The 27,628-nt window shown below is 41.1% G+C and overlaps 1 protein-coding gene across 1 annotated transcript; it reads right to left on the bottom strand.

Moving 5' to 3' along the window:
* Nucleotides 1-311: 311 nt before the first annotated feature.
* Nucleotides 312-27,377, bottom strand: LOC139475874 (rhodopsin, G0-coupled-like). Its single transcript, XM_071259086.1, has 5 exons — nucleotides 27,206-27,377; nucleotides 8,209-8,502; nucleotides 3,916-4,265; nucleotides 1,662-1,897; nucleotides 312-405 (listed from the first exon to the last, which is right to left on the bottom strand). The coding sequence occupies exons 1-5, from the start codon at nucleotides 27,375-27,377 to the stop codon at nucleotides 312-314; spliced, it is 1,146 nt and encodes a 381-aa protein (XP_071115187.1).
* Nucleotides 27,378-27,628: the final 251 nt, after the last annotated feature.

The raw sequence follows: 27,628 nt of genomic DNA, 5'->3' as shown, positions 1-27,628 counted from the left end.
TTATGATGTCATCAAGTAGCGAGGGCATATTCGAATATCCATGTTTTATCATGAATAAACCGCGCTTCGTTCTTCATTGTTCTTTGCGATTTATCGCGTAGCTATCTTATATTGGGCAATAAAGAAATCCTAACACTCGCATGTGTATCATACTGATTTTACTAAACTCCTGTAAGATACAAACTCGGGAAATAAAAGAATGTTGCCGAAGCAAGGTTTGTTTTGAATAGTAGTGTACTTCCAGCCTTGTAATAGTGGGAACGTATGATATGAATAGTACTGTACATCTCCATGGAATGTGTTAAAAATGTTCAGAACATGATAGATTCATATCTCCTGTTCAGCATCTGTCGCCCGATGTAGATGTCATCCTTGGTTGTGTCCACTCGATACATATACAGAGGCCTGGAATAATGAAAACAGTCTGACTGGTTGTGTCCACCCAATACACAAACAGAGATCTGGAATAAACCAGGAAAAATACAAACATGTTTGAAACATTATATCAAAATATCATTGACCTAACATTTGACATTCTTTGAATTTGTTGCAGAAAATCCACTACAGAGTATTAAGTGTTCCCTCCGTAGCTAATCAGTGTTTAAATAACGTTAACCCCCAACGTATTCTCTATCCCGTGTCGACCCGGGTTAAAATGGGTCTTCGGCAACCCGTGCTCGTCGCAAGAGGCAAATACGGAATCGGGTGGACAGGCTCACTGACAAGGTTGATGCAAATCATCGTACCCCAATTACGTAGATCGATGCTCGTGATGTCAATCAATGGATTGTCTGGTTCAGATTAAATTATTTACAGATCGCATTCATATAGCTGGAGTATTGCTGAGTGCGGCCTTAAACAAACAAACACATTGTCATGTGACCCTAAGGACAAATTTAGACCTGGAATAGCCAGCATCTATAGTTATACATTCACTACCTTCATCCAAACTGATCATAAAAATAGTATTTTCATATTTGAGCCATTTTGCATATCTTTCATTTAGTTTGTTATATAAACCTGTGTAACATTACGCACCCCTTCTTTATTAAACTTACATATATCTTCAACGCCAATAGCATATCTACATTTGACATTAATCTCACTGAGATTTGTCCAAGATATCACCGATACCCCTTGGCAGTTGGAACAAGGACGAAGAATGTCCTCAAGATGGTCGCAAATATGCTACTCAAAACAAGTTAAGGAACACCCGATTATTTCCTATTACTAAAGTTAACATGTTATGGCAAGACAGATTAACTATAGTAATATGAAAGAACCGGGCGTTTCTTAACTTCTTTTGAGTAGTATTTCATAGATATAAAGAAGTACGAGTTTCAAAACATGTCATCGATAATCGATTTCAGTGTCAGTATTTCATTATAAGTATTTACTTTGTAAACAAGAACAAATGTTTGGAAATAAAAATTAAAAAAAGAAACGATTCCCAAACATGATATCTTATGAAATTAGCGATATTTAACATTTTCACGTCGAATATACTCAACATAAGAGTTAGGGATCATGACATATTGTTAAATTCCGTACACATTTAAAGGCACTCCGTCTTCACGACAAAAATATCTCCCAAAATATTCATGATCCACAACTTTTTATCTTCAGTATATAATGCCATGATGATTCATTCCGTGTGTTACCTCCTCCCAATGTTTGGTCCAAGGTTGCCCCTTGCAAAGAGGATGGTGATGTTGCGTCTGAAGCTGGGGTTGGTGAAGTAGTAGAGAAGTGGGTTGATCATGCAGGAGGCTTTTGCGAACATAGTGGGCAGAGTCATGACCCAGACGGGCAGGTTGTTGCTGTACACTGACCACAAGGACACGAGGGTGTAGGGCGACCACAGCAGGATGAACGATGTGGTTATGGCCAGAGCAATCTAATATCACAAACACAAAGAATATTGGTTTCGTATGCATATTGCACGTCAGTGTTGGGATGTCAATCCAATAAGGCGAATTCCCATTTTATAAATGAATTAAGGAGTGAGTTAGCTGGTTTAACGATATGTTGAAAAGTTTTCCAGTTTGACGGCGTGTCTACTTAATGTAAGAGGAAAGTCGAAAGTGATGCAGGTCTGAGGTTTTACCGCTTTGGAAAAACCCACGAGAACGGGTATTTTGGTATTGACAAACCTAAACCCATAATTGGGGCTAACCGGGATTCGAACAAATGATCATAGGTTTCTGACGTTCCTAAGTTACGTAACTCTGCACAGCGAATTGTGGCGCCTCAGACGACTGGGACACCCATGGCCCAGGGCCATGACATACACTGAACGGATGACATACACTATAAGAGACCGAACCCCCAAAATCATTTTGTATTGTAACATCTGGACGGAAATATAAACCGCTGGACAAAAGAATGTATACACTTGAAAATTGGATTTGACGAAAACATTATATAGGCTATGAAAACGTTACATGGCTGAAACAGTCGCCGAACCACTGCAAAGTAAGTACCAAAACACTACTATGATACCCGTACCAGATACATCGCCACCGAATAACCAGTTCTTGTCTGTTTCATATATTGCTACCACCAACCATAGGTGTATACTTTCTATTGCCAGGCAGTTTAGTTGATAAGAAATATACTCAAGAACGAAAGTTGTGGCGTGCTTTTTGACTCAATACAAGACAATGACTGTATCTGACGCATGAAAACTACATGACGCATGTACTACATTCGGGACCGACTGAAGAAATATAAAAAAAACCTCAAGCTGTGTGGTATGTGGACATGGTGACAGTTGAAAGTGAAAATGTCAAAAATTGCAAATGAGTCCGCTGTGTTGCTGCTATCCCATACAATAACGCTACCTCCACCAAAACCATCTTATGCAAGGATTTAGTTGTCGACGTAACACTTACCTCGGCATACCGCTGTCCTCGACGCAACCCTTACATCGACGTAACGCTCACCTCGACGTCAATTAACATGATTACAACAAAAATAACGGTAAAGTCGAAAGCGGGACATGTGTTAACATCATGACTAACGCGCGTAACCATGACTACCGCGCATGAGTTTGGTTTAACTCATTCATGTCATTTGTATCCAGTTTTTTATCTCCCATTAAAGTGTGACGAAATGGGAGTCACGGTACATTATGTTGCGACAATACAAATTTAAAATAATAAAAAAACTGTGTAAAGTGTGTTCTATAACATACAGGAAACATTTCTTTAAAAACCATATCGTGTATCAATTTCTGCAAAGGGTTTCGTTGTGTTTGGACGATGTGTTTCACACTGATTTAGTTTGAACTTAGTGTTTTTAAATGTTTGCAATTTCATTGTTTAAGTGGTAAAGTGTCTTTTTGCCGTCAAATTATATTTCAATGAATATCATTGTGCTCTATCGCTGTGAAAAATTACTTCTTTTGTGGCAATACTTGTATTTTACACATCTTTCTGAGTCAATACATGCCGTTCGCTACTTCAGTCGTAGTCACAAGTTATTGAGTCGATTAATGCTACTGTAAACATCTTAGAGGATTTAGGATTATGGTCAAGTCTCAAAGGAACAAAGATTTTGCGTGCTCATACAAAGGTAACAGCATTCAGGTTTTCCGTGTTTTATGTAACGTCAGTAAAAGCCGAAGTAAAGCTTGTGGAGGCCATTTTCAAATTTTTACTACTACTACTACTACTACTACTACTACTACCATTCGCTCTACTACAACTACTCCTGATAGTGCTGCTGCTACTTCTACTACTATAACTACTACTACTAGTATGGCAATTACTACTATTGCTACATTTACTCCTGCGTCTGCTACTACTACGACTACTTCTAATGCTACTACTACGACTACAAGTACAGAGACTACTACTTCTGCTTCTACTGCTACTACTACTACTACAACAACTGTCCCGTCAATGTACTCACCAGCGTCACTCTCCTCTCCCTCCTCATCTTATGAAGAAACGCTCCTTCACTGAGCCTCAGTCCTGCTATGACTGTAGTGGTCAAGTTGACGCGCACTGACCAGGCTTTCTTCACAATCTTGTAGTAACAGAAAGCCATCAACACAATGTGTATGGTGTAGCAGTACACTATGAGGCACCAGGTGTACGCTATGGATCCCTGGTCTTTACTGGCCCAGTCCACACTGCAGGAGGTACCGAAAGGCTCAAAGGTGTAGGAACTCCACCCCATTAAGGGCGGTAACGTCCACATGAGTGCGTACACCCACAAACACACGATTACTTTTCTGGTAGCAAAGTTTAAATAGTAACCTGCAACAAACATCATATCATGTGAATTTGGTCACAACTGTAATTTTGTAATTACACGAATTTCTCTCATGTTGCCTAACAGTAGAATTAACTGTAGTGAAAAAGTGTTTTGTACGGTGTCAAGCAACAATCAAACATTTGAGAGTGGCGGGTGCTGCCGGTAGGGCGGGACATACTTACCTTTTACGTGAACATCTGGTGTCATCACTGATTTTCAGTGACCCATTCATATAATTTGCTCCGCTAAATTGTCTTTTACGTCCAGTGGAATCTATTTCAGCAGATAATCTAGACTGATAATTATCTGGTGTTGACGTTTTAAATTTCAATGAGGAGACAACGTTGAGCGGATTAAAGTATCAACTTGGCGTAAATAATGAAAACTGTGACGTCACCATCTAGTGTGACGTCATAATACAGTACTAAAGCAATATCTGCATTACGTCACAGTGCTGAAACACGTGAAATCCTAATTTGACATCTGTCACTCGCGCCTTCCAAAAGAGTACCGCGTTAATGCGTTCTTGTCGTCAGTGGAGAAAGGAGATACACCTAATAAAGATTAGATACCTTATGTTTTAGTTTTGCACTTCTCAAATTCCAAAACGCAGTAGGTTTATCTCCCTTCTATCTTGACGACAAGAACACTTTAAAATCGATACTCTTTTGGAAGGCGTCAGTACACATGGGTTAAGAGGTCAGACATCTTAGAACATTCCGAAAAGGAGTCACAGGTAGTGACACACGTGACAAACATCACCGAACATTGGAGCTGAAGATGAGCTGACCCTGCACAGCATGAGAGACTGTTAGTGTTTGTGACACAGTGGTTAGTGAATGTTTCATTTAGTGAGTGAGTATGGTTTTAGCCGCTTTCAGCAATATGCCAGCAATATCACGTCGGGGGACACAGGAAAATGGGCTTCACACTTTCAATTAGGCGTATGTGTTCTGAAACAGATTTCATCTTGTTTGATAAGTTGTTGTGACAAGCGTTGTGTAGTGTTAGTGAGTGACAAAAACATTTGATAATGTGACGATATCGGTAGGTTGGTTGGTCTGTTGTCCGCAATATTCTAGCTATGTGACAGCGGTCTGTAAATAATCGATTCTGGACCAGACAATCCAGTGATTGATATCATGAGCATCGATCCTCGCAATTTGGATCAATGACATGCATCAACCAAGTCAGCGAGCCTGACCATCCTATCCCGTTAGTCGCCTTTTACGACAAGCATTGTCGCCTTTGTCGGCTAGCATGGGCTGCTGAATACCTAGTCTACCCCGGATCTTCACGGGTCGACGATATCGGACGTCTACAGTAGGAGTTATAGGCAAGTATTATATACGAATCGATACGTAGGCTATCGACAGATCGATGTATTCACACGCGAGTCTTTGGTTGAAAAGGCTCGTTAATTTTGAGGAACCTGGTGGAATAAAATATGCGATTTTAATGTTATTTTAACCAATCACAATCCTGCATTCTTCATGCATGGTAGAATCCTACTTGGTCGACAATGACTTTATACTATGACATTAGAGTCTGTTTCCTTTTCTCCGTACCCTGTTGTAGAGTAAAGTAACGACACTTATCGGATTTTGACATATATGTTTATATTTACATATTATTGTATAATATATCCTCCTTTAGATATCATGCTTTCATACTTATATATTTATATTTTATTTTATTTTGTCTACTTTCAACGAAACTTGCTGCTATTGACTACCGACGTAATATAACGTGAAAGACTCAGCTATAATCTATACTCTCTACTGAATAGCCGACATAACTTCGGGATTTTCTTGTGAAGCAGACACACTGTGCCCGGACTGAATACTGTTAAAACCAGCGGTAGACCTCACTCACTCACTTCCAATACTTTTGATCGTCTTTGGCCAGTGACTCCGTGATCGTGGCCCTCGTAATATATTTGGGATTGGAAGCCACGATGTGTGGGCCGCAACTCTAGATACACACAGCCACTTGTGGAGCTACAGACAACTAGGTCCTCCATGCAACTCATGTTGGGCCTTAACAACATGTATTAGATCGCGAGAAAATGAAATGTCGCACTCTCGCGTTCTCGCGATTTCGTTATTTTTTGGCCTAATTTGACAAGTCGAGATTGCGAGATTGCGAGATTTTGCATCATGTCCAAATGTCGCATTCTCGCGTTGTCGACGTTTGACAAAAAGTGCTATGTACCAAAAACACGAGAATGCGAGAATGGCCAAATCTCGCGTTCTTGCGATCTCGCATTCTCGTGTTTTGGGTACATTTACCTCGTTTCCAAAGGGCGAGAATGCGAGATCGCGAGAATGTCCCTTACAGTATTCCATAATTATATGTCAAGCAATATACTGGTTCAAGAATGCAACACATCTATATTTGTACCCGTGAAAATCCGGATTAGAATTGATCCTCAGCAACCCATGCTTGTCTTAAGTGGCGACTAACAGGATCAGGTGGTCAGGCTCGCTGACTTGGTTGATGTATGTCATCGTATCCCAATTGCGTTGATCGATTTAAATCACTGGATTGTCTGGTCCGATTATTTACAGACCGACGTCATATAGCTGGAATATTGCTGAGTGCAGCGTCAAACAACAAACAAACAAACTGTGTTATCAGAACGAAATCAGGGTTAGGGTGGTCGGGCTCGCTGACTTGGTTGATGCATATCATCGTATCACAGTTTCGTAGATCGATGCTCATGATGTCAATCACTAGATTGTCTGGTCTAGACTTCATATAACTGGAACATTGCTGACTGCGGCGTTCATCAGAAATAAGATAACCTGTCAAAATACATTACAGTGAATTGGGAAAACGTTTGCAACTGACTTGCAATTTCCCAAATAATTCTCGATTGTTGACTACGGAAAAGCATCCATGTCCCTTTATGTTCTATACCAATTATATGATAGTTGAAACGAAATTCCAAATAACAAAGAAAATAGTATAGCTGGAGAAAGAAAATTCGGCGTCACAAACAATCATCATTTGTAAACATGACGGTCAGTCGGTTGTCAGTTAAATTCCATGCACGGTTGCAGGCAATTTCGATTATTGTCTTGTTATTTCAAGTTTATCTAAAAACTCGAAAATTCGATTATTTTCTCGTTACTTCCATTATTTGCTCATTATTTCAATCATTTACTCGTTGCTTTGACAATTTTTCTTGTTACTTAGATTATTTTCCCGTAATTTCGATATTTTTCGTTATTTCATCTTGATTTAAAAAAAGAAATCGAAATTTCGATTTTTCTCTCATTATTTCAATTATTTTCTCGTTACTTCGATTATTTTCTCGCAATTTCGACTTGTTTCACCTTATTATAACTCTATTTCACAAACTGGAAATTTCGATTTTGTTCTCGTCATTGCAATCATTTTCTCGAAATTACGAATTTTCACGTTACTTCGATTATTTTCTCGTTATGTTAAGTTTATTTGAAAAACTCTGAATTTCAAGAAAATAATTGAAAATAACGAGAAAATAATCGAAGTTACGAGAAAAATAACTAATTTCGAGAAAATAATTCAAATAACAAGAATAAATTCGAAATTTCCAGTTCTTATGACAGATATGAAATAACGAGAAAATAATTGAAATAAGGAGAACATAATCGAAGTAACGAAAAATTAGAAATTTCGAGCAAATAATTCAAATAACGAGAAATTACGATTTAAAAAAGGATTAATGCTACCCAAGTGGCATCATAAGGGTTTCGTAGTTCTGGTGTATGATGAACGTAGCGTAAAAAGCCGAGTGGACCCGAGTGAAATTAATTTATCTGTCAAAAACGGCCATCAATCAACACGGTTTAAGTGAATTCGTGCTATATCTCTGAAGTATGCTGGTGAAGGTATTCTATAGTCAGCTGAGTTAATCTACTGTACTGACTCTCACACAAATGTAATAAAAGTACCTACTGTGTTCTGGATAGCACACTGACACATAGCGATAGACACTGAGGAATGCCAGTGTATTGATGTTGGCCTGTGCCAAGGTGAAGCAGGTGAAACCCTGTATAAGACATCCCACACGGCCAAACAAATAGCGACCTGCGAAACTAGAGGCGGTTGTCAAAGGGTATCCAAAAATAGAAATCCCAATGTCGGATATTGCCAGGTTGAATAGCAGTTGGTTGTGAGGTTTTCTGCGCAACTTCCGGTTCCGGCATAACGTGAGAATGACGAGGGCGTTTCCTACCGTTGCAGTGGTGCCTGAAACATAAAACGACATGACAAGACATGACATGACATGACATGACATAATATAACATAACATAACATAGTGAGTGAGTGAGTGAGTATGGTTTTACGCCGCGTTTAGCAATATTCCAGCAATATCACGGCGGGGGACACCAGAAATGGGCTTTACACATTGTACCCATGTCGGGAATGGAACCCGGGTCTTTAATGTGACGTGCGGACGCTTTAACCACTAGGCTATCCGACCGCCCCTAACACGACACGACACGACACTACATGGCAGTATTACGATAAAACCATTAGAAATATGTCTTTTGTACGATTCCGGCTACATGTATATCTGAATCTGAATCTAAATGTGTTTATGAATCTGTTTATAAATCTATCAAATAGTGATCGTATCAGGTGTTCGTTAAAAGGCGAGCCCATCCTGCCCATCGGTGGCAACCGTCATAAACACATGCAAATGCAAGTCAATTGTTCACCTAAAAAAAGACACGAGAAGTCAAAATAGGGAATGGCATAAGACATCATGTTTGTCACCGATGGGTCAAATTTGGAAATGTCCTCCACAAGCTAAAGACATAAACACTATCACAATGCTCTAGTTTAGCGTCATTCATCTTACATACCCCAGACCATATATTTAATACACTGGTCATTCGAGATACTATACAATCACGTAGACTCCGTAGTTTCAGAGGAATGACTTATTAAGTTTGTCGAGACAGGAAGACAAGAAGACACTGATGCAAAGCGGCAAGTCGCCATCTGCCATATACTTGCATGTTTCAAGGACAATTATTGGTTAAACTACTGTAGAGAAATTCATTCCGAACTCAAACGCAAGATGTGTAACATGTATTTAAAGACATATAACTATTTTTTCGATAACTAATAACATCTATATTTATGATGAGTATAAATACGATAAGGGAATCACGACCAAATAAATCATCAAGCCAAAGTCAGTTGCGTCCCTTAGCCCCAATGCTGGGTTCGATTCCCATGTTCGCCATTATTATATTCCTCGTTTTTACAGCACCATATTTGTATTCATGTTTTGTTTGTTGTTTGATGTCAACAATATTCCAGCTATATGACGGTCTGTAAATAGTCGAGTCTGGACCAGACAATTCAGTAATTGATATCATGAGCATCTTTCTACGCAAATGGTATACGATGACAAATCACCGAGCCTGACAACCGATCCCGTTAGCCTCTTACGACAAACATGGGTTGCTGAAGACAAATTCTAACCTGGATCTTCACGGATTGTTTGATGGTCTTGAGTTGGCTAACACTAGCAGGGAAAGTCTCAAAACACGTGCCATGAAACCTAGATACACATATTTCTCAAATATAAATCAGTACATGCGAGCCAAGAGACTCGACCGCCTTGGAGAAGAATAAACTCGAAAAGGATGCTGACAAACATTCCCTTGACATCATATTTGCCGCATGCCGCACGATCTAAACCCGAGAGTCAGCTAATTGGCATACTAAACTGGACAAAACATTCAGCGAACTCAGATTAGAGTTCACAGACAGGAATCCCTATGACTCGAAGCTATTCATTGAGCCTCCAAACATCCCACGAAAAGTCCACGCCTTCAAGAGCCAGGAAATTCCCGCTCTTACCAACAGTACAACAACAGCTCTAGACCCTCATTCTTCTTGACCCTCATCAAACGTCACAGGAATACAAGCCAGTCAGGAAACATCCAGCTATTAAAAGCCCGTGGGCAACTGGAACATGCCCTCAAAGTGAGCGGAACAATACACACTGACCTTAAGCAAGAACTAATCAAACTTAATCTTAACACTAATTGTTGCAATAAAAATTCTGAACCAAATTCACATGTGTTTGTGACCAATCTGTCTGATTATCAACTAAATGTTTGTTTGTTTGTCGTTTATTCCAGCTATATGACGGCGGTCTGTAAATATTGGAGTCTGAACCAGACAATCCAGTGATTGACATCATGAGCATCAATCCATGCGATTGGGATACGATGCCATGCATCAACCAAGTCAGCGAGCCTGACCACCCGATCTCGTTAGTCCTCTCTTACGACAAGCATAATCGCCTTTTACGGCAAGCATGGGTTGCTGAAGACATATTCTACCCCGGAATCTTCACGGGCCACTGACTTAATGAGACAGAAGTTAGTGTTCTCAGCAAGGGCATCATTTACAGCCCAACGCCCTTACAACAATAGTAGTAAAATTTACGCTGATCTAAACGCCTTTCTTAGAAGGATGAGAATTCCTCTTTTTTTTCATAAGACTAAACAGGTACAAGTGATCCCACCAATCACCTGGCCCGGAAGTTTGGCCCACGAAGTACCTGGACCCCATGTACAGACCATGCGCTCAACGCATTTATCAAATAAGTAAAACAACAGTTCCTTAAAATGAACACCATTCCGTTCACACGCAACAACCTTTCGCGTGCACAAAGGACAGCCATTGCCAGTCCCCGACATCATCATTAACAGTCTGTGAAAGGATCAGCAGGTGTGACTCTAAACACCACGGATTACATAACTGAGGCTAAAAGCCAATTAGGTAATGAGAACATCTATCACAAAACAAACCATGACCCAGCCATACATTTCGCTAACGAAGTTACACAACTCCTCACTAAGATCTTCGCAAAAGGAGAAATCACATACAAAATATTAAATGAACATTTACCTGAGGACCCACGACTCGGTCGGCTTTATCTCCTGCATAACATCCACATTTGTCTAATTCCTGGCAAACTGTCCAGGACGCCCCCTCATCAGCGGAAATGTCACCACCACTGACCTATCAGCAGCTTCGCTCATGAACACGGAGAGGAGTTCATCAAGACTTAGCCCAGTTGTACTGTAAATCTTGAAATTATTGCATCTCCAAGTAAATACGACTGCTGACCCATATCGCCTATCCAAAGAGCTCATTGAGGCCGTCTTATTGTTGATAGTCATTTTGGAGACATCAATGGGAAGTTTAGTTAGTGCGAGCAAAGACCACTCGCATTTTTCGCGTTTAATTCACGCTCGCGTTAATTTCAAGATTTACAGTATCAGAGACACTACTCACATCATTCAGACACAAGAAAATATCAAATTTCATCCTTGTCACTATGGGCCCCTAGACACTAACATACCTAATACGGAAGGCCTCAAATCAGTAACCCAGGCAATTAAACGTTTCAAACCAATCTGGTCCATCAGCCCCACAAGTATATTTTCCCTACTATAACTTGTCCAACGTGAAACAACTTTGTTTTTAATAATGGACATTATGTACAAATAGGCGACAAAGCTATTGGGACAAAACCACCCCCTCTTAAGCAAACATATTCATGGGAGAATTAAAAGTAAAACGTAAAAGTTAAAAAGTGGTCAGAACCACTCACAAAACAAACTTGTACGTCAAAGAAATCACAGCTGAATTTTCAAGGGATAATGAAGCTTTCTTAGACAAACAGGTAACTGGAATTCGACCTGCAGGGCAAGGCTACAAATACACACTCTATCTGCTATATACATCTTGCCATCCAGGGGCGGTCAGGTAGCCCAGTGGTTAAAGCGTTCGCTCGTCACGCCGAAACTCCTGGTTCTATTCACCACATGGGTAAATTGTGTGAAGCCTACAAAAGGTTCGCTTCTGTAGTTCTGTGAAAACTTGTCTCCATTGAACTCACTATGCACCAAGCAAAATACCATGGATCAAGCGACATAACTCCGTAAACAAATAATTTATGGGACCAATTTTCGAACTCAGTCTTGACAAGTATCTCTTCGATAAACTTGCAAAGTTTCATTCATGTAACGTCAGTAGTTTGTGAGACAGGTTGTTCCCATTTCACACAGTATGCACAATGTTGAAAAACACGGTGCAAGGACCATAACTCGGTAAAACAATATTTGACGGGACCAATTTTCGAACAGTCTAGACAAGTATCTCTTAGATAAGCTTGCATTCATGTAAGTTTCTGAAAAGAGTTGCCCCTATAGCAGTCACTGTGCACACAGTTGAAAAGGACGGAGCAAGGGCCATAACTCTGCAGACAATGAATGTACGACACCAATTTTCGAACTCATTTGAGATCATGACCAGTAACATCATTTCATTTCTCCTATTTGAATAATTTTTGAGAAGATTTGTCCAAACTTCGTGACGAGGGATACAGAAAACCTCTTGGCATCAACTCACAGGGCCCGATGCCTGCACAAAAATGTTCCGAGTCGCACACATCACAGCATACAGGAAGAACCGCACACTTAGAGATATCCTCATGAAGGCGACGTCACATACCCAACACTTAAACCACAGGTCAGTGGCCGACCTGTCACTAACCTGGACAGAATTGTCAAAACAAGCCTGGGAAATCAAGACAAGAAACACTTCAAGTTCCAACGACAGGCAAGGAATACAAATGCCACACACACTTTAGGTGCAAAAATAGAAACCTCATCTACACGGCTCCAACTGTGGGAAGCAACAATCTAGGGAAAACAAAACGTCCCTTCTGTGTCCGACTCAAAGAACACCCTGCCGATATCAATTACCATAAGGACGAACCTGTCGCTAAAAATTTCAACTCAGCAGGGCAAGCATTCTACTGGAGACCTGCAACCCCAGATGATACAACAGCTGAAATCAGAGCACGGCCAAGCGCCGATCCGTTGAGATAAAATGGATCGTCGATTCCAAGAAAAAATATATTAAAAAAATAAAAAATAAAATTTTAACTGGGCGGCCAAAGAAAGTATAGGTCAAGTTCCATGATCGATTAAAAAAATAACAAGAAGAGGTTTCGTTATGAATTATAATATAATCTAGGGAGGGGTAACAAATGATTGATCAACCACAGTTTGAATGAAATTGTGCAATCACAGGTAATGTAAGCTCAAGGTAAACAATGGTGGGGTAAGAAGTTTCATTTTCAAAAGTTGTCTGAAATGTCACCAAACAATTGTCAGACACACTACAAGTTCATTGTCGACACAGTTGCCTTCAATAGCGTGTATGACCTCCAGCTGCCTCAATGCATGCTGTGATAGGCTGCCTCATCGATGACGTTAGTTTTCTGAAGACGTGGACTGGAATCCGTTGCCACTGGTCTCTCACATGTGGTTATACCCTGCAGACGAACGCATTTATACAGCTAACATGCACGTGCAGTTTATGCCATAGGTGGGAAACCTGTTACACCATTTTTTTTGTCACCGCACGAGCGCCGTCAAAGGTCGCGCGTTCGGGTGAGGTGTTTTTGGTACCTGTTCGTGGGCAGTCATATTCCCAATACGCACTTTCCACTAGTTATCGCTGTTTTTAGGAAAATTACAAATTGTCAACCTATACTTTCTTTTGCCGCTTAGTTTTTATTTTTTTAAATTAAATAAATCCACCAACAAGACATGAATGAGAAGATCTAATCCTGGTATTCCCAATCCCCCATACTGTCCATATGAGACCGAGAATACAAATGTCTTGTCGGGGTTCGTCCGCGTATCTCTAATGATTTATCTGCTTGGCGAATTCGGTCGTTAAGCTCCATTATTGACCGCGATGATAAGCGTACCACTCGCTGAGGTTAATAACCTATCCCGACATTTATAAATTGTTTTGAAGTCTTTGGCTGATGTTTCATAGATTTGTTATTCATGTATGGTGCTTGTCGTAGGAGGCGACTACCAGGATCAGGTGGTCAGGCTTGCCAGAGACCATATACCGGTATATGGTCTCTGGGCTCGCTGACTTGGTTGATGCATGACATTGTATCCCAATTGGGTGGATCGTTGCTCATGATGTAAATCACTGGATTGTCTGGTCCAGACTCGTTTATTTACAGACCACTATAACAACAAGCATTCACAAAATCAATGCTTTTAATGTGACATCCAAGTGTGAAGTTCGTAAGTTGATTTCAACACTGCTTTGAAAGGTTTGTCAGTTGTGTAACTGCGTTTCAGGTAATTTGTGGAGACAACGCAGGGGGCACCTGCCACTTTAGTGAAGTCAGTGATCCAGTGTCTGCTGCTGACTGAAGAATATATTATCGGGGCGAATCTTGGATTCAAACCTGGGAGCATGGGTGGCCCAGTCGTCTAAGGCGCCCCAATTCGCTGTCCCAGTTCGCCCCGATTATGTTTCTAGGTTTTTCAGCACCGAAGTGCTATAAGACATGCTCCCCTCGCCGTGATATAACTGTAATACTGTAAAAGCAGCGCTAAACACAACTCACTCACTCACTGTATTCAAACCTACAACAGATCCTGCGATCACTAAAGGACGCAACCCGTTGCTGATATATTGCTACAATAGGCGTAAAACTATACGCACTCATCCATGTACTTTAATGCCAAGGACCTTTAATTACGAAATACAATTTTATCAGATTCTCATTAAAGGGAAATATGAGGTGGATATTGAGCTGAGTCTCCTTAGCGAGGTAGTATCGTTAAGTATCGTTTGCCTGACCTTTGCAAATACTTCACATGAAGGTCTCAATTGCACGTTAAGATAAACTCAATAGTGTATGTCTCGAGATCAGACACACGACACTGCCGAATTATCAAACGTGGTCAATCTACTAACGGAAAAAAGAAACTGAGCTTCATAAAAGGGTAAAAAAAATAAATTACTTTTTCAATGCATATTAACGAAGTCATCTCCTTCGGTCCACTTGCACAAAGCGATCTTAGCGCTACAATTATTGTAAATCCTTAAGATCGCCATCTTAGGCTTCGGCTACAATCGTCATCCACTTGCACAAAGCGATTGAAGGCTAAGATCATTGTAAGCTACAATCGAAACTTACAATTGGTCAGGACCAATCTTAAGTAGCTAAGATCGTTGTAGTCCCTGAATTAACTTGACAAAATGGCGTCCAAGACTTGGTCTGTTTCACATAAATAATTTGCTTTACGTTCAAACATTGCCTCCTTTTTTTGTTATCCCCCGCCCCAACGAAGTGGGCGGGAGATATAGAAATGGGTTCCGTCCGTGTGTGTGAGTGTGTGTGTGTGTGTGTGTGTGTGTGTGTGCGCGTGCGTGCGTGCGTGTGTGTGTGTGCGTGTGTGCGTCCCGAAATCGTTTCCGGAGCATAACTCAGAAACCGTTAAATATTTCTCTACGAAACTTTGCATGTCTATCTGACTCATGCTGAACTGGTGCCTTTTGCTATTTAGGAATTTTAGAAATTTTTATTTTTTACGTTTCCATGGCAATAAGTTGGACTTAGGTTCTACAGGGGTGGTGTTCGTTTCCAGGATGTAACTCAAAAACCGTTAAATACTTTCTTTCAAAACTTTGCATGTCTACCAGCCACATACTGAACTGGTGCCTTTTGATATATAGCACTTTTTGAATTTTTTATTGTTTATGTTTCCATGACAACAAGTTGGATTTAAGTTTTAATATAGGATTGGTTTACTTAAGTAGTATAACAAATAAACTGTTAAATATTTCCTTGCCAAACATTGCATGTCTATATATAAAGCGCATACTGAACTAGTGCCATTTGATATTAAGGAGTTTTAGAAATGTTTATTTTAGAATTTCCATTGCAGCTATTTTGACATGGGCTAAGAGAAATGTTGGGTCAGTTACCTGGTTTGGGACCATAACATGTTAAAATAGGCGGGAGATATATAGATGACTTTGTCAACTATACGCTTGTTAAACTTTATGATTCGAATCAACACTTTAAAAACATGAAGAACGCACCACAGATGTAACGTCAGAAGTATCGTTAATTGCCATAGTTTACCACATAACATAACTAAACAAGGGAAGGATAAAAGCCTAAGTCGTCCCTAGATGGGAGTGGTTTCCCTTCGTATAAGCCAGTAGAGTACAAGCTACCTTACCCAGTGTATTAATGTTGTTGAATCCCATAAATAGCAAAAGTAAAATTCACACTTTTTAAAAAATATAGTTAAAACCCAGTGAATACATATTAAATAACTGCTTTCTCGAAACATTATTCATTATTCTTCATTTCCCGTCTATGCGTATTTTTGAAATTTCATGTCTTTCTTTATTTTGAAAAGGTAGTCATAAGATCCTTTGTTAAAGCAACGAAACGAAAACATGGAGGATATATTTAGGGTTTTACGAAAAGCTCCCCCAAATAGATGACGATCATGCATCACGTGTTATGTTATTGTGAAATATTATTATCATTATTTATTTTAATTTCATAATAATTGTCAAGATAGACACAATTTTATGGATAACAACTTTTTTAATACTGTGAAAAGCGACGTTTCGGTATAGATCCTTATACCGTTGTCAGGCAAGACTGAGTCTTGCAAGTCTTGCCTGACAACGGTATAAGGATCTATACCGAAACGTCGCTTTTCACAGTATTAAAAAAGTTGTTATCCATACAATTGTGTCTATCTTGTCATCCGCCAACTTCTAAGTAATGCCTATCAAACAATTCATAATCATTGTGTCACTAAATAATGTATTTATTCGTATTTCAATTCTTTTTAATAAAAAAACAAACATGAGTAGGTATTTCCCTAGTAGCAATAGAAAACAATTCCCAAACCACGACAGTTTTAATGCCGACAAGAATGTATGCCATCATTCTTGTAACCGTTTCCTTAATTGGGAATAATAATTGGGACCTTTCTTGAAACTGCGCAAGGTGCGATGGAGGGAGGGACGTGTTGTGTGTCGTTACCGGTTCCACTTATTGTATGCGCAGCAAGCTATGCGCGTTTGCAGACAACTGTAGACAGGAGTCGAGTTTAAGATATTCGTACCTCCACCGTTGAAGATTTCAATGTTAGCTAAGATCGCGATCTTAACTCCAAACCGTCTTACAATAGCGCTAAGATTGGCGTGTGCAAATGGAATAGGACAACTGTATGGTGATTGTAAAGTTGGTTGTAGCCGCCTAAGATCAATTGTAACTAAGATTGTTCTGTGCAAGTGGACCAAGGGCATTTAGGTCGTGATTCTCAGTTTGCACGTGCATGTTCATGCACCTTGCACAACGTTTGCGTGTTTTGTTGGGAGCATGAGGGGCGGTAGGGTAACCTAGTGGTTAGAGCTTTCGCTTGTCATGCCGAAGTCCTGGATTGTATTCCAGACATAAGTTCACTGATATTACTGGCATATTGTTAAGAGCGGCGTAAAAACCATACTCGCTCGCTGTTGGGAGCATGATACTCACACACGTGTTTTCTTAAACGTGAACAGCAAACAATGATTGTAAAATTGTACTGCAAAAAAAAAGAACTTTCCATCAACCAATATCTCAATGATTATGGTAATACCATCAACCAGTTGCATTGGATAATCGTGTTGATGCTACTTATAAGATGCACGGTGGAGTTCAACAAAGCAAACACTGTTAACACGATTCCTTGCAACTGATGACACGTAAGAAAAAATAATCAATTTATATTCTGACTCACGGGAGCACGCAATCTAGCTGGGTAATCTAAGTCGTTCACTTTTATTATATAGATAACACCGGAGCCATAATGCTTCGCCCTTGATGATCTCCTTCAAATTGCACATTTGATCATCTTGAAGTGTATTTTGCATTTTAAAGTTGAATGTCAATGCCCACCTTTGTTAAAAAGGCAACCTGATGCTGTATTGTATTGGGACATCTACGTAACAGAAAAGCTTACGTAAGGTTGTTTATTTGTTTGTTGTTTTACTCCGCACTCAGCAATATTCTAGCTATATGATGGCGGTCTGTAAATATTCGAGTCTGGACCAGAAAATCAAGTGATTGACATCATGAGCATTGATCCACGCAATTGGGATACGATGACATGCATCAACCAAGTCAGCGAGCCTGACCACCCGATCCCGTTAGCCGCCTCTTACGACAAGCATAGTTGCCTTTTAAAGCAATATGGGTTGCTGAAGACCTATTCTAACCCATCTGACGAAACAGTTTCCATTGGGTGGAAAAGGCAGACCCAAGATGTGGGTAAGATTATATGAATAGATCACCGGAAATCAGTGAAGACACCGGGTGTTCGTGAAAAGTGTAAGCATGTCCTGCCCTACTGGTAACACTCGCCGCTCAAAAAAATTGATTGTTGAATAGCGCCGGACAACAGTACGTCAGCCATACAACGGCGGCGTACACATAAGATACGTTTTTTTTTAATTACATGTTCGATGTGAGGTGAAATGGCGTTAAACGTCTCGTTATTGCACATATATAGCTATGTTCTACATACATACGTGCGTGCGTGCGTGCGTGCGTGTGTGTGTGTGTGTACGTTTTTTTTTAATTACATGTTCGATGTGAGGTGAAATGGCGTTAAACGTCTCGTTATTGCACATATATAGCTATGTTCTACATACATACATACGTGCGTGCGTGCGTGCGTGCGTGCGTGTGTGTGTGTGTGTGTGTGCGTGTGAGTGTGCGTGCGTGCGTGTGTGGACTAATGCCGAGTTCATAGTGCTATCCCACTGAGATACAATGCTGCAGTTAAACATGAATACCCCACTCAGACACAGCATATGACCAATTCCTGCTATTGCCCCTGAATGCCTAGTGCAAGGCAGGGTAACAAATAATACCATCTTTTAACGTCTTTTGGCATGACGCGACGGGGGATCGAACCACGACCTTCCGCTCCCCTGGCAGACGCTCTGTCCATTAAAGGGGGTTTTACCAGTTTCACAGTCAATAAGGTCGTTTTATGGTGCTTTGCGCAGTAGGACGGATGCGCACAGTAGCTGTTGCCAAGCTCTCGCACAGTCTCGCTATATCAGGAAGGCAACGAGGCAAATAGACAAAGAAAAAGACACGTATATTAACCGTGCGTCTCAATTGTGACACGAGTCCTCTGTACCAACGGAAATAACGGCAGTCGGTGCTACAGTTATAAATTAGTGTCTGAGCGGAAATGAATAATGATTATCTGGATCTTGACAAGATCGTTTCCCCATGTGGTCATTTCTCAGTCTTAACGCTTCTGTCTCAAGGTTAAATGGACGAAAAAGGAAACCTCATCAGTGGGCTATGAGTGAGTGAGTGAGTGAGTTGGGTTTAACAGTATTACAGTTATATAGCGGTGTGTCAGCTTAATGTGGGTGGAAGGCCCGAAGTGATGACGTTAACCACTTTTGTGAAACCCACGAGCACGGGTATGGTGCTGACAAACCTAGAAACGTAATCGGGGTGAACCGGGATTCAAACCCACAATCATAGGTTTCTGGCCTGCCCAAGGGACGCAACTCTGCACAGCGAATTGCAGCGCCTTAGACGACTGTGCCACCAGTGCCCACAGGTTTGAATTAAGTATTCGCCCCGATAATATATTCTATAGCCTGTCGTGGGTGTAATCTATAATTAATTACTACATTCGTGTATACAATCCACTCTCTCTGTTGACTCAGTTCGTGAACTGTCACGGAACACAGGCAACAGGTACATCAATTACGTTTAGTAATTCTTCATGAAAGGAACGTTGATGGCTTTCACAATGGTTTCTCCGGGCATGATAGAGCAGAGATGATATACAAGCAAGCATAGTGCCATGGACAAGAGTTGTGGTTTAGGCTGATTTATACAGTGTTTCAGTTAAACTGCCGGACAAAGAAAACATACACTTGAAAATCGGATTTGGCCAAAACATTACAAACATTATGCAAACGTTATCAGGATGAAAACAGTCACCGCAAGACAGAAAACTTTAGATCCAATGTTGTCAATGCTACCCGTATGAAATACATCACCATCGAATAACCATTGCGTTTTTGTTTCATTCTAACCACCCAACAAGCAAGAGTGTATACTTTCTTTCTTCGGGCAGTTTGTGTCAAAGGGTGTCAACTCGCTGTGGGAGGCAGTTCCAAAGCGATGACGCTATATGATATGGTGAAATTAAAACCCTTTCAATATTCACAAGAAATGTCTGCAAAACGAATCGCCTCACCTTAGACCATGATATGATATAATATAATATAATATAATATAATATAATATAATATAATATAATATAATATAATATAATATAATATAATATAATATAATATAATAAGGCAGTCAATGGGTACCCGGTAGGATGAAATGGTAATGTGGCTGTTAACCTTCTAGCGCCTTACATACTGCTTACGCTGTATAGATCTCATGGAGCAGAGAATGAAATCGTGTGCACACAGATCAAGTAACCGGAGAAGCAATAAGATATATCATGGTCTAACCACATTTGGGGATTACAAATTGAAAGTGCGATATACAAATGTAATATACATAAAATAAATATTACGTGAATCTCCCACAATCAACTGACAAGATCTTAAAGCCAATAACTGACATTTTGCTCATGATATTCTGGTGTTAGTGGTATCAAATTTGAGGTTTGGAAAATTCTAGATATAGACTCTAGATATAGAATTCTGCGGTATAACGCTGACATTTGTTGAGCACTATCCCAGCAACCCAGGCTTTGATGTCTACATGTCACACCTTTAGGGGTAAAACCAACATTATCTTTCCACCAAGAGTTCAAAGCACGTCACGCGGGTCTTTCTCAACCGTTGCAATCAGCGTTACGACATTCAAGGCCTAAACAAAGCTTTCTAACACTATCATGGGGGATGTGTTGAGTAAATAGTCAAATTTTACGCTTCATTGACATATATGAGGTCCGATACACTTCCTTTTTCTGAGTTGTACCATTGTGTTCCCGTCAGGTGAACGCTGGACTTGCCATTGCATGTGTTTGTGACAGATGCCACCGGTGGGGCAGGATACGCACTCCTTTTCCCGAACACCTGGTAGCATCACTATTTGATAGCGATTCAGAAGCGCATGCTAATGGTATAGTCGGAATCGTAAAGTAGGCCTTTAGTGGATTCCATACGATTATGGAACTGTTGTCTGTCACTCTTATTAACGTGGAACATCAGCAACCGACATCACCAAAAGAGAGATCGGCAGCTGACTATGTGATTATATTATAGTGTATATCTTATCGATGAATGTTTAATGTTTAAAAAATCAATTAATGTATATTATTGTAAATTCCATTGATGGGGACCCTGTTTAGTGTTTTTTAAGCGTTCACTCGTTATGCTCGGGGTCCAAACACAAGTACTATCGTACTAAATATTGCAAAAGGCAAAGTAAAACCTCACTGATTCACTCACTCAACCACTAACTCAACACTCATTCACTCTCTCAACCATGAATTCAGCCACTCACACTCACTCCACGACTCACTCAACTCTCATACACCCCCTCAACCACCAATTCACTCTCTCAACCACATACTCAACCATTCATCCACCCAACCGCCCACTCTCTCAACCACTCACTCTCTCATCCATTCACTCAACCACTCTCTAAACCACTCACTCAATCACTCACTCATCCATTCATTCTACCACTCTCAACCACTCACTCAACCAATAAATCACTCACTCAACCACCAATTCACTCTCTCAACCGCTCACTTAACCACTCATACAACCACTCTCTAAACCACCCACTTATCCACTCACTCAACCACTCACTCAACCACCAATTCACTCTCTCAACCGCGCACTTAACCACTCATACAACCACTCTCTAAACCAACCACTTATCCACTCACTCAACCACTCATTCAACCACCAATTCACTCTCTCAACCACATACTAAACCATCCATCCACTCACTCAACCACCCACTCAACCACTCACTCAACCACCCACCCAACCACTCACTCAAACACTCACTCAACCACTCACTCAACCACCCTCTCATCCACTCACTCATCCACTCACTCAACCATCCACTCAACCACCCACCCATCCACTCACTCAACCACACACTCAACCACTCACTCAACCACTCACTCATCCACTCACTCAACCACTCACTCAACCACCCTCTCATCCACTCACTCAACCACCCACCCATCCACTCACTCAACCACTAACTCAACCACCCACCCATCCACTCACTCAACCACACACTCAACCACTCACTCAACCACCCTCTCATCCACTCACTCAAACACTCACTCAACCACTCACTCAACCACCCTCTCATCCACTCACTCAAACACTCACTCAACCACACACTCAACCACCCACCCAACCACACACTCAAACACTCACTCAACCACTCACTCAACCACCCACCCAACCACTCACTCAAACACTCACTCAACCACTCACTCAACCACCCACCCATCCACTCACTCAACCACACACTCAACCACCCACTCAACCACTCACTCAACCACCCTCTCATCCACTCACTCAACCACTCACTCAACCACCCACTCATCCATCCACTCAACCACCCTCTCATCCACTCACTCAACTACTCACTCAACCACCCACCCGTCCACTCACTCAACCACCCACTCAACCATCCACTCAACCATCCACTCAACCATCCACTCACTCAACCACTCACTCAACCACCCACCCAACCACTCACTCAAACACTCACTCAACCACTCACTCAACCACCCACCCATCCACTCACTCAACCACACACTCAACCACCCACTCAACCATCCACTCAACCACCCTCTCATCCACTCACTCAACTACTCACTCAACCACCCACCCGTCCACTCACTCAACCACCCACTCAACCATCCACTCAACCATCCACTCAACCACTCACTCAACCATTCACTCAACCACCCACTCATCCACTCACTCAACCACCCACTCAACCATCCACTCAACCATCCACTCAACCACTCACTCAACCATTCACTCAACCACCCACCCATCCACTCACTCAACCATCCACTCAACCACCCACTCAACCATCCACTCAACCAACCACTCAACCACTCACTCAACAACCCTCTCATCCACTCACTCAACCACCCACTCATCCATCCACTCAACCACCCTCTCATCCACTAACTCAACCACTCACTCAACCACCCACTCATCCACTCACTCAACCACTCACTCAACCACCCACCCATCCACTCACTCAACCATCCATCCACTCACTCAACCACCCACTAAACAACCCACTCAACAACTACAAATACTTTGGTCATTTCGAAAGACTCAGTGATCGTGACCCTTATAGACGAGCCAGTGACTGATGCCATGATATCTGTCTTTGTTTACAGTTTAACGCCGCATATTGTAATATCCTAGTCACAGAGATCAGTCTTTAAATGGCCTCTTAAGATCTGCATAGGTGACTGTGGTTCAAACACAACCCGGCGTCGCCATAGAGTGGCTAAACTGTGCAACACTCATCGTACTATACCGCAGAAAGGTAATACAATGTATAATTTAATGTATAGTGTCACTGATTTATCCGCTCCAGTTCCCCGATTGCACTCGTGCTGCCAAGGCAACACCAGCATGTATATCAATAATAGCGTGGCACTGACAAGATCGAAGTTTACTAACCACTCCCACGGAATTAGCGCAAATGTTCCTAATGCCCCACACTGTCATGTACGTCTATCACATTAGCCAAAATTACAACTAGTTTGCACAGTCAATTGTCGATTGAATACTTTGATAGTGATGAAGTATCGATCATCACTGAGTAAACTGGGTGCAGGAATATAGACGTGGCGTATGGCATGTGATTTGTGGGTCTTGGCCCTGCAAATACATATATTTATGAGGTGATGCCTTTCTGTATTGTTTTAATGAACTGATTGCTGTGACATCGTCAATCATCTAAACTGCCTCACAATAACCTGTTTCAAATAGGAGATAAACATGTGTTTTAGATCTAGGGTGTTATTGAGTATTTTGAAGGCCCGAAAGTTCAATTGAAACCGATGGCGTAAGATGGAAGCGTCACAGTTTAATAGGATAAGATATAACGAGGGGCACTTTCGGCGCACAACATCTTCATATTTTAAGAAATTATTAAAACGTTTAGAAATTGGCCCGAGGGTTGTAAGCTATGTACATGTGAATGTTTGTTTGTTGTTTAACACCGCACTCATCAATATCCCAGCTTTATGACGGCGATCTGTAAATAATCAAGTCTGGACTAGTGATTGACATCATGAGGATCGATCCACGCAATTTGGATACGATGACATGCATCAACCGAGTCAGCGAGCCTGACCACCCGATCCTGTTTGTCGCTTCTTACGACAAGCACAGTCGCCTTTTACAGCAAGTCCTTCTTCTAGTTCATATGAATGAGATGTAAACATTGTTAATTTCATTTCAGTGTTATGACAAGTGAATATTTAAATATAAAATGTGTAAAAAAATCTGATTTTAGTGTTTTGTCATGAAAGACTTGTCTAATATTTCAACACGGGCAAGTCTTTGACCCAAGCTGTGTATCACGGGAGACGTAGAACACGCTTTCCAAACATGCTAAATATTCATTTAGGGCCAAGGACTGCTTTTGTCACTTATTGTAGATATACTTGTGTATTTGATCACGTCAGAAGTCCCAAACTTGCAAATTTAGAATGCTTCTGACAGCTATTATGATAACTTCCACATTTTCCATAAATATTTCAAAGTATCCGCATCTGTAAATGTTGACCTTTCTAGTGGTCCAAAAGAGCCTTTATCTATCGTGACCGCCTGGTGTCATCAATGGTTTTCAGTGATCCATTCATATACTTCTCACCGTTTCGGCGGATAATCGAGGCCGGATATTCTCTGGCGTTAACGTCATATATTTTCCTTTCAGGTAAAACAGTTCCTTACTTACAAACATTATAATCCTATAATGATGCAAATAACATGATGATTGTGAACATACAGCCATCCGAAGTCATCTATTGTCATACGTCCTTGCCATTGTAAAATTGTAACGTCAAGCGCTAACTGTGACGGTCATGGCCAACCTGGAGTTGACCCTAGAAATAAATCGCTATAAATAGCTCCCGCTTAAGAAATGTGTGGACAGCATCCACAAAGGGTGGCAAGTCTCTTGGGGTAGATTAACTCTTTGATACACAGACAGTAAAAGCAGGAGACGACTAAGCCACTGCACATTAAGGGTGTTGTAAATTTTGATGCCATAAGGGAGTTTTGCGCAAAGAGGACATGCAAACCTCGTTATGATATATCTTTGATAAAATAGTTTCTTGAAATAACGACTCGAGGAAGAGAAATCTAAATCCTGAACATCTAAGTACTAGCACCTGAATAAGGTTGGTAAAATGTCCGATGCTCACAGTGATTCGATATCGGAGATTTGGTTTACCACCCGATTCTGTGTAAACAATTTATCATTCAAAACTGGCTCCCACACGAGATATCGCTTGGGTGAAATTGCATCACAATGATTTGCAGACCATTGTGACGTCATTGTTACCATGACGTCACGATCAAATGACACCACTAATGACTGCTACTTAAGCTGTTAGCAGTACCTTTTACACTTAAAACACTGCTTATTACTGTATACAAACTGAAAAGGTTTGAAGAATGATGTGGAATGATAAATAAAATCTCACCCTCGTTTTTTCTGATATCAAATATATCGTTGAAATATTTGATATCAAAAGACACTTGGGTGAGATTCTGTTTATATTCCGACGTAATGTTTGCTCAGAATCGGGTTTTAAAACAAATCTCCCATATCGAACCACCCGGGAGGAGCTTTATACATCATTCTCGTCAAAAAATTGATTTGCTCGACAAAGATTATACAAGTGCAAACAGAGATAACAAAGGCCCAAGTTCTCCTCGGTTGATATCAGTACATCAATGGACATACTACAATTAGCTATCTCTGACATTGACTGATGCACCGAGATCTAGATAGGAATTTGTGCTAGAAACATGCAATGAGCAGGACACCTTATGCTGGACAGTGCTATGATCGGACACCCCATGTTAGACACATGCCATGGTCGGACACGACATGTTAGACATATGTCATGATCGGACACCACATTTTAGACATATAGCATGATCGGACACCCCATATTAGACATATGCCATGATCGGACACCACATGTTAGACATATGCCATGATCGGACACCACATGTTAGACATATGCCATGATCGGACACCACATGTTAGACATATGCCATGATCGGACACCACATGTTAGACATATGCCATGATCGGACACCACATGTTAGACATATGCCATGATCGGACACCACATGTTAGACATATGCCATGACCAGACACCACATGTCAGACATATGTCATGACCAGACACCACATGTCAGACATATGTCATGACCAGACACCACATGTTAGACATATGTCATGACCAGACACCACATGTTAGACATATGCCATGATCGGACACCACATGTCAGACATATGTCATGACCAGACACCACATGTTAGACATATGTCATGACCAGACACCTCATGTTAGACACATGCCATGACCAGACACCTCATGTTAGACATATGTCATGATCAGACACCTCATGTTAGACATATGCCATGACCAGACACCACATGTTAGACACATGCCATGACCAGACACCACATGTCAGACATATGTCATGACCAGACACCACATGTTAGACATATGCCATGACCAGACACCACATGTCAGACACATGCTATGACCAGACACCACATGTTAGACATATGCCATGACCAGACACCCCATGTTTGACACATGATATAGACAGAAAACAAATGTCCGACATATGATGCGAAACATGTTATTTTCCCGCCGTGACACGGTTATTGCAACAATTATACTCTTCTCACCTTCCTCAGCCTCATATCCATCGAATAAAGCCAAACGTAAGTAAATAATGCTACTTTGACAAATCTACTTACCAACAATAACTAAATAAATGCCGGTCCAGAAGTATCCTTCTTTGCTCAGTGGCCTTATGTTGTATGCTCTAATTAGTTCATGCCAATAGTCCATGTCTGTCTCATTGTCAGACAGCGGCAGCTTGAGCTCACCAGCACTCTCCGGTGCCAGTGCCGTGTAACCAGTGTTCATAGCGATCACTGCAACCCTCCGCTCTTGGTGGCTTCCAAGAGCCTAATGACAAGACAACCACCTTTCTTCTCAAAGACCATTGGCTACACGTCTGGCGGATGCTGTTGGTTAATATCGGAAGTTAACAAAATCATTACCTCGATATGTGACTACGATGTGATCAATCTCACTGTTTTCCGTTGTCAGGAACTGTGTCGAAATGCACCTGTATAAGCGGGACAACCGGCTGTGTGGAATCTGAAGACTATTGA

Source organism: Haliotis cracherodii, unplaced genomic scaffold (assembly GCF_022045235.1).
Source record: "Haliotis cracherodii isolate W230 unplaced genomic scaffold, xgHalCrac1.p SCAF_3, whole genome shotgun sequence".
Lineage (NCBI taxonomy): Eukaryota > Metazoa > Mollusca > Gastropoda > Lepetellida > Haliotidae > Haliotis > Haliotis cracherodii.
Note: the sequence above shows the minus strand (reverse complement) of the source record. Positions and strands in the feature narration are given on the sequence as shown.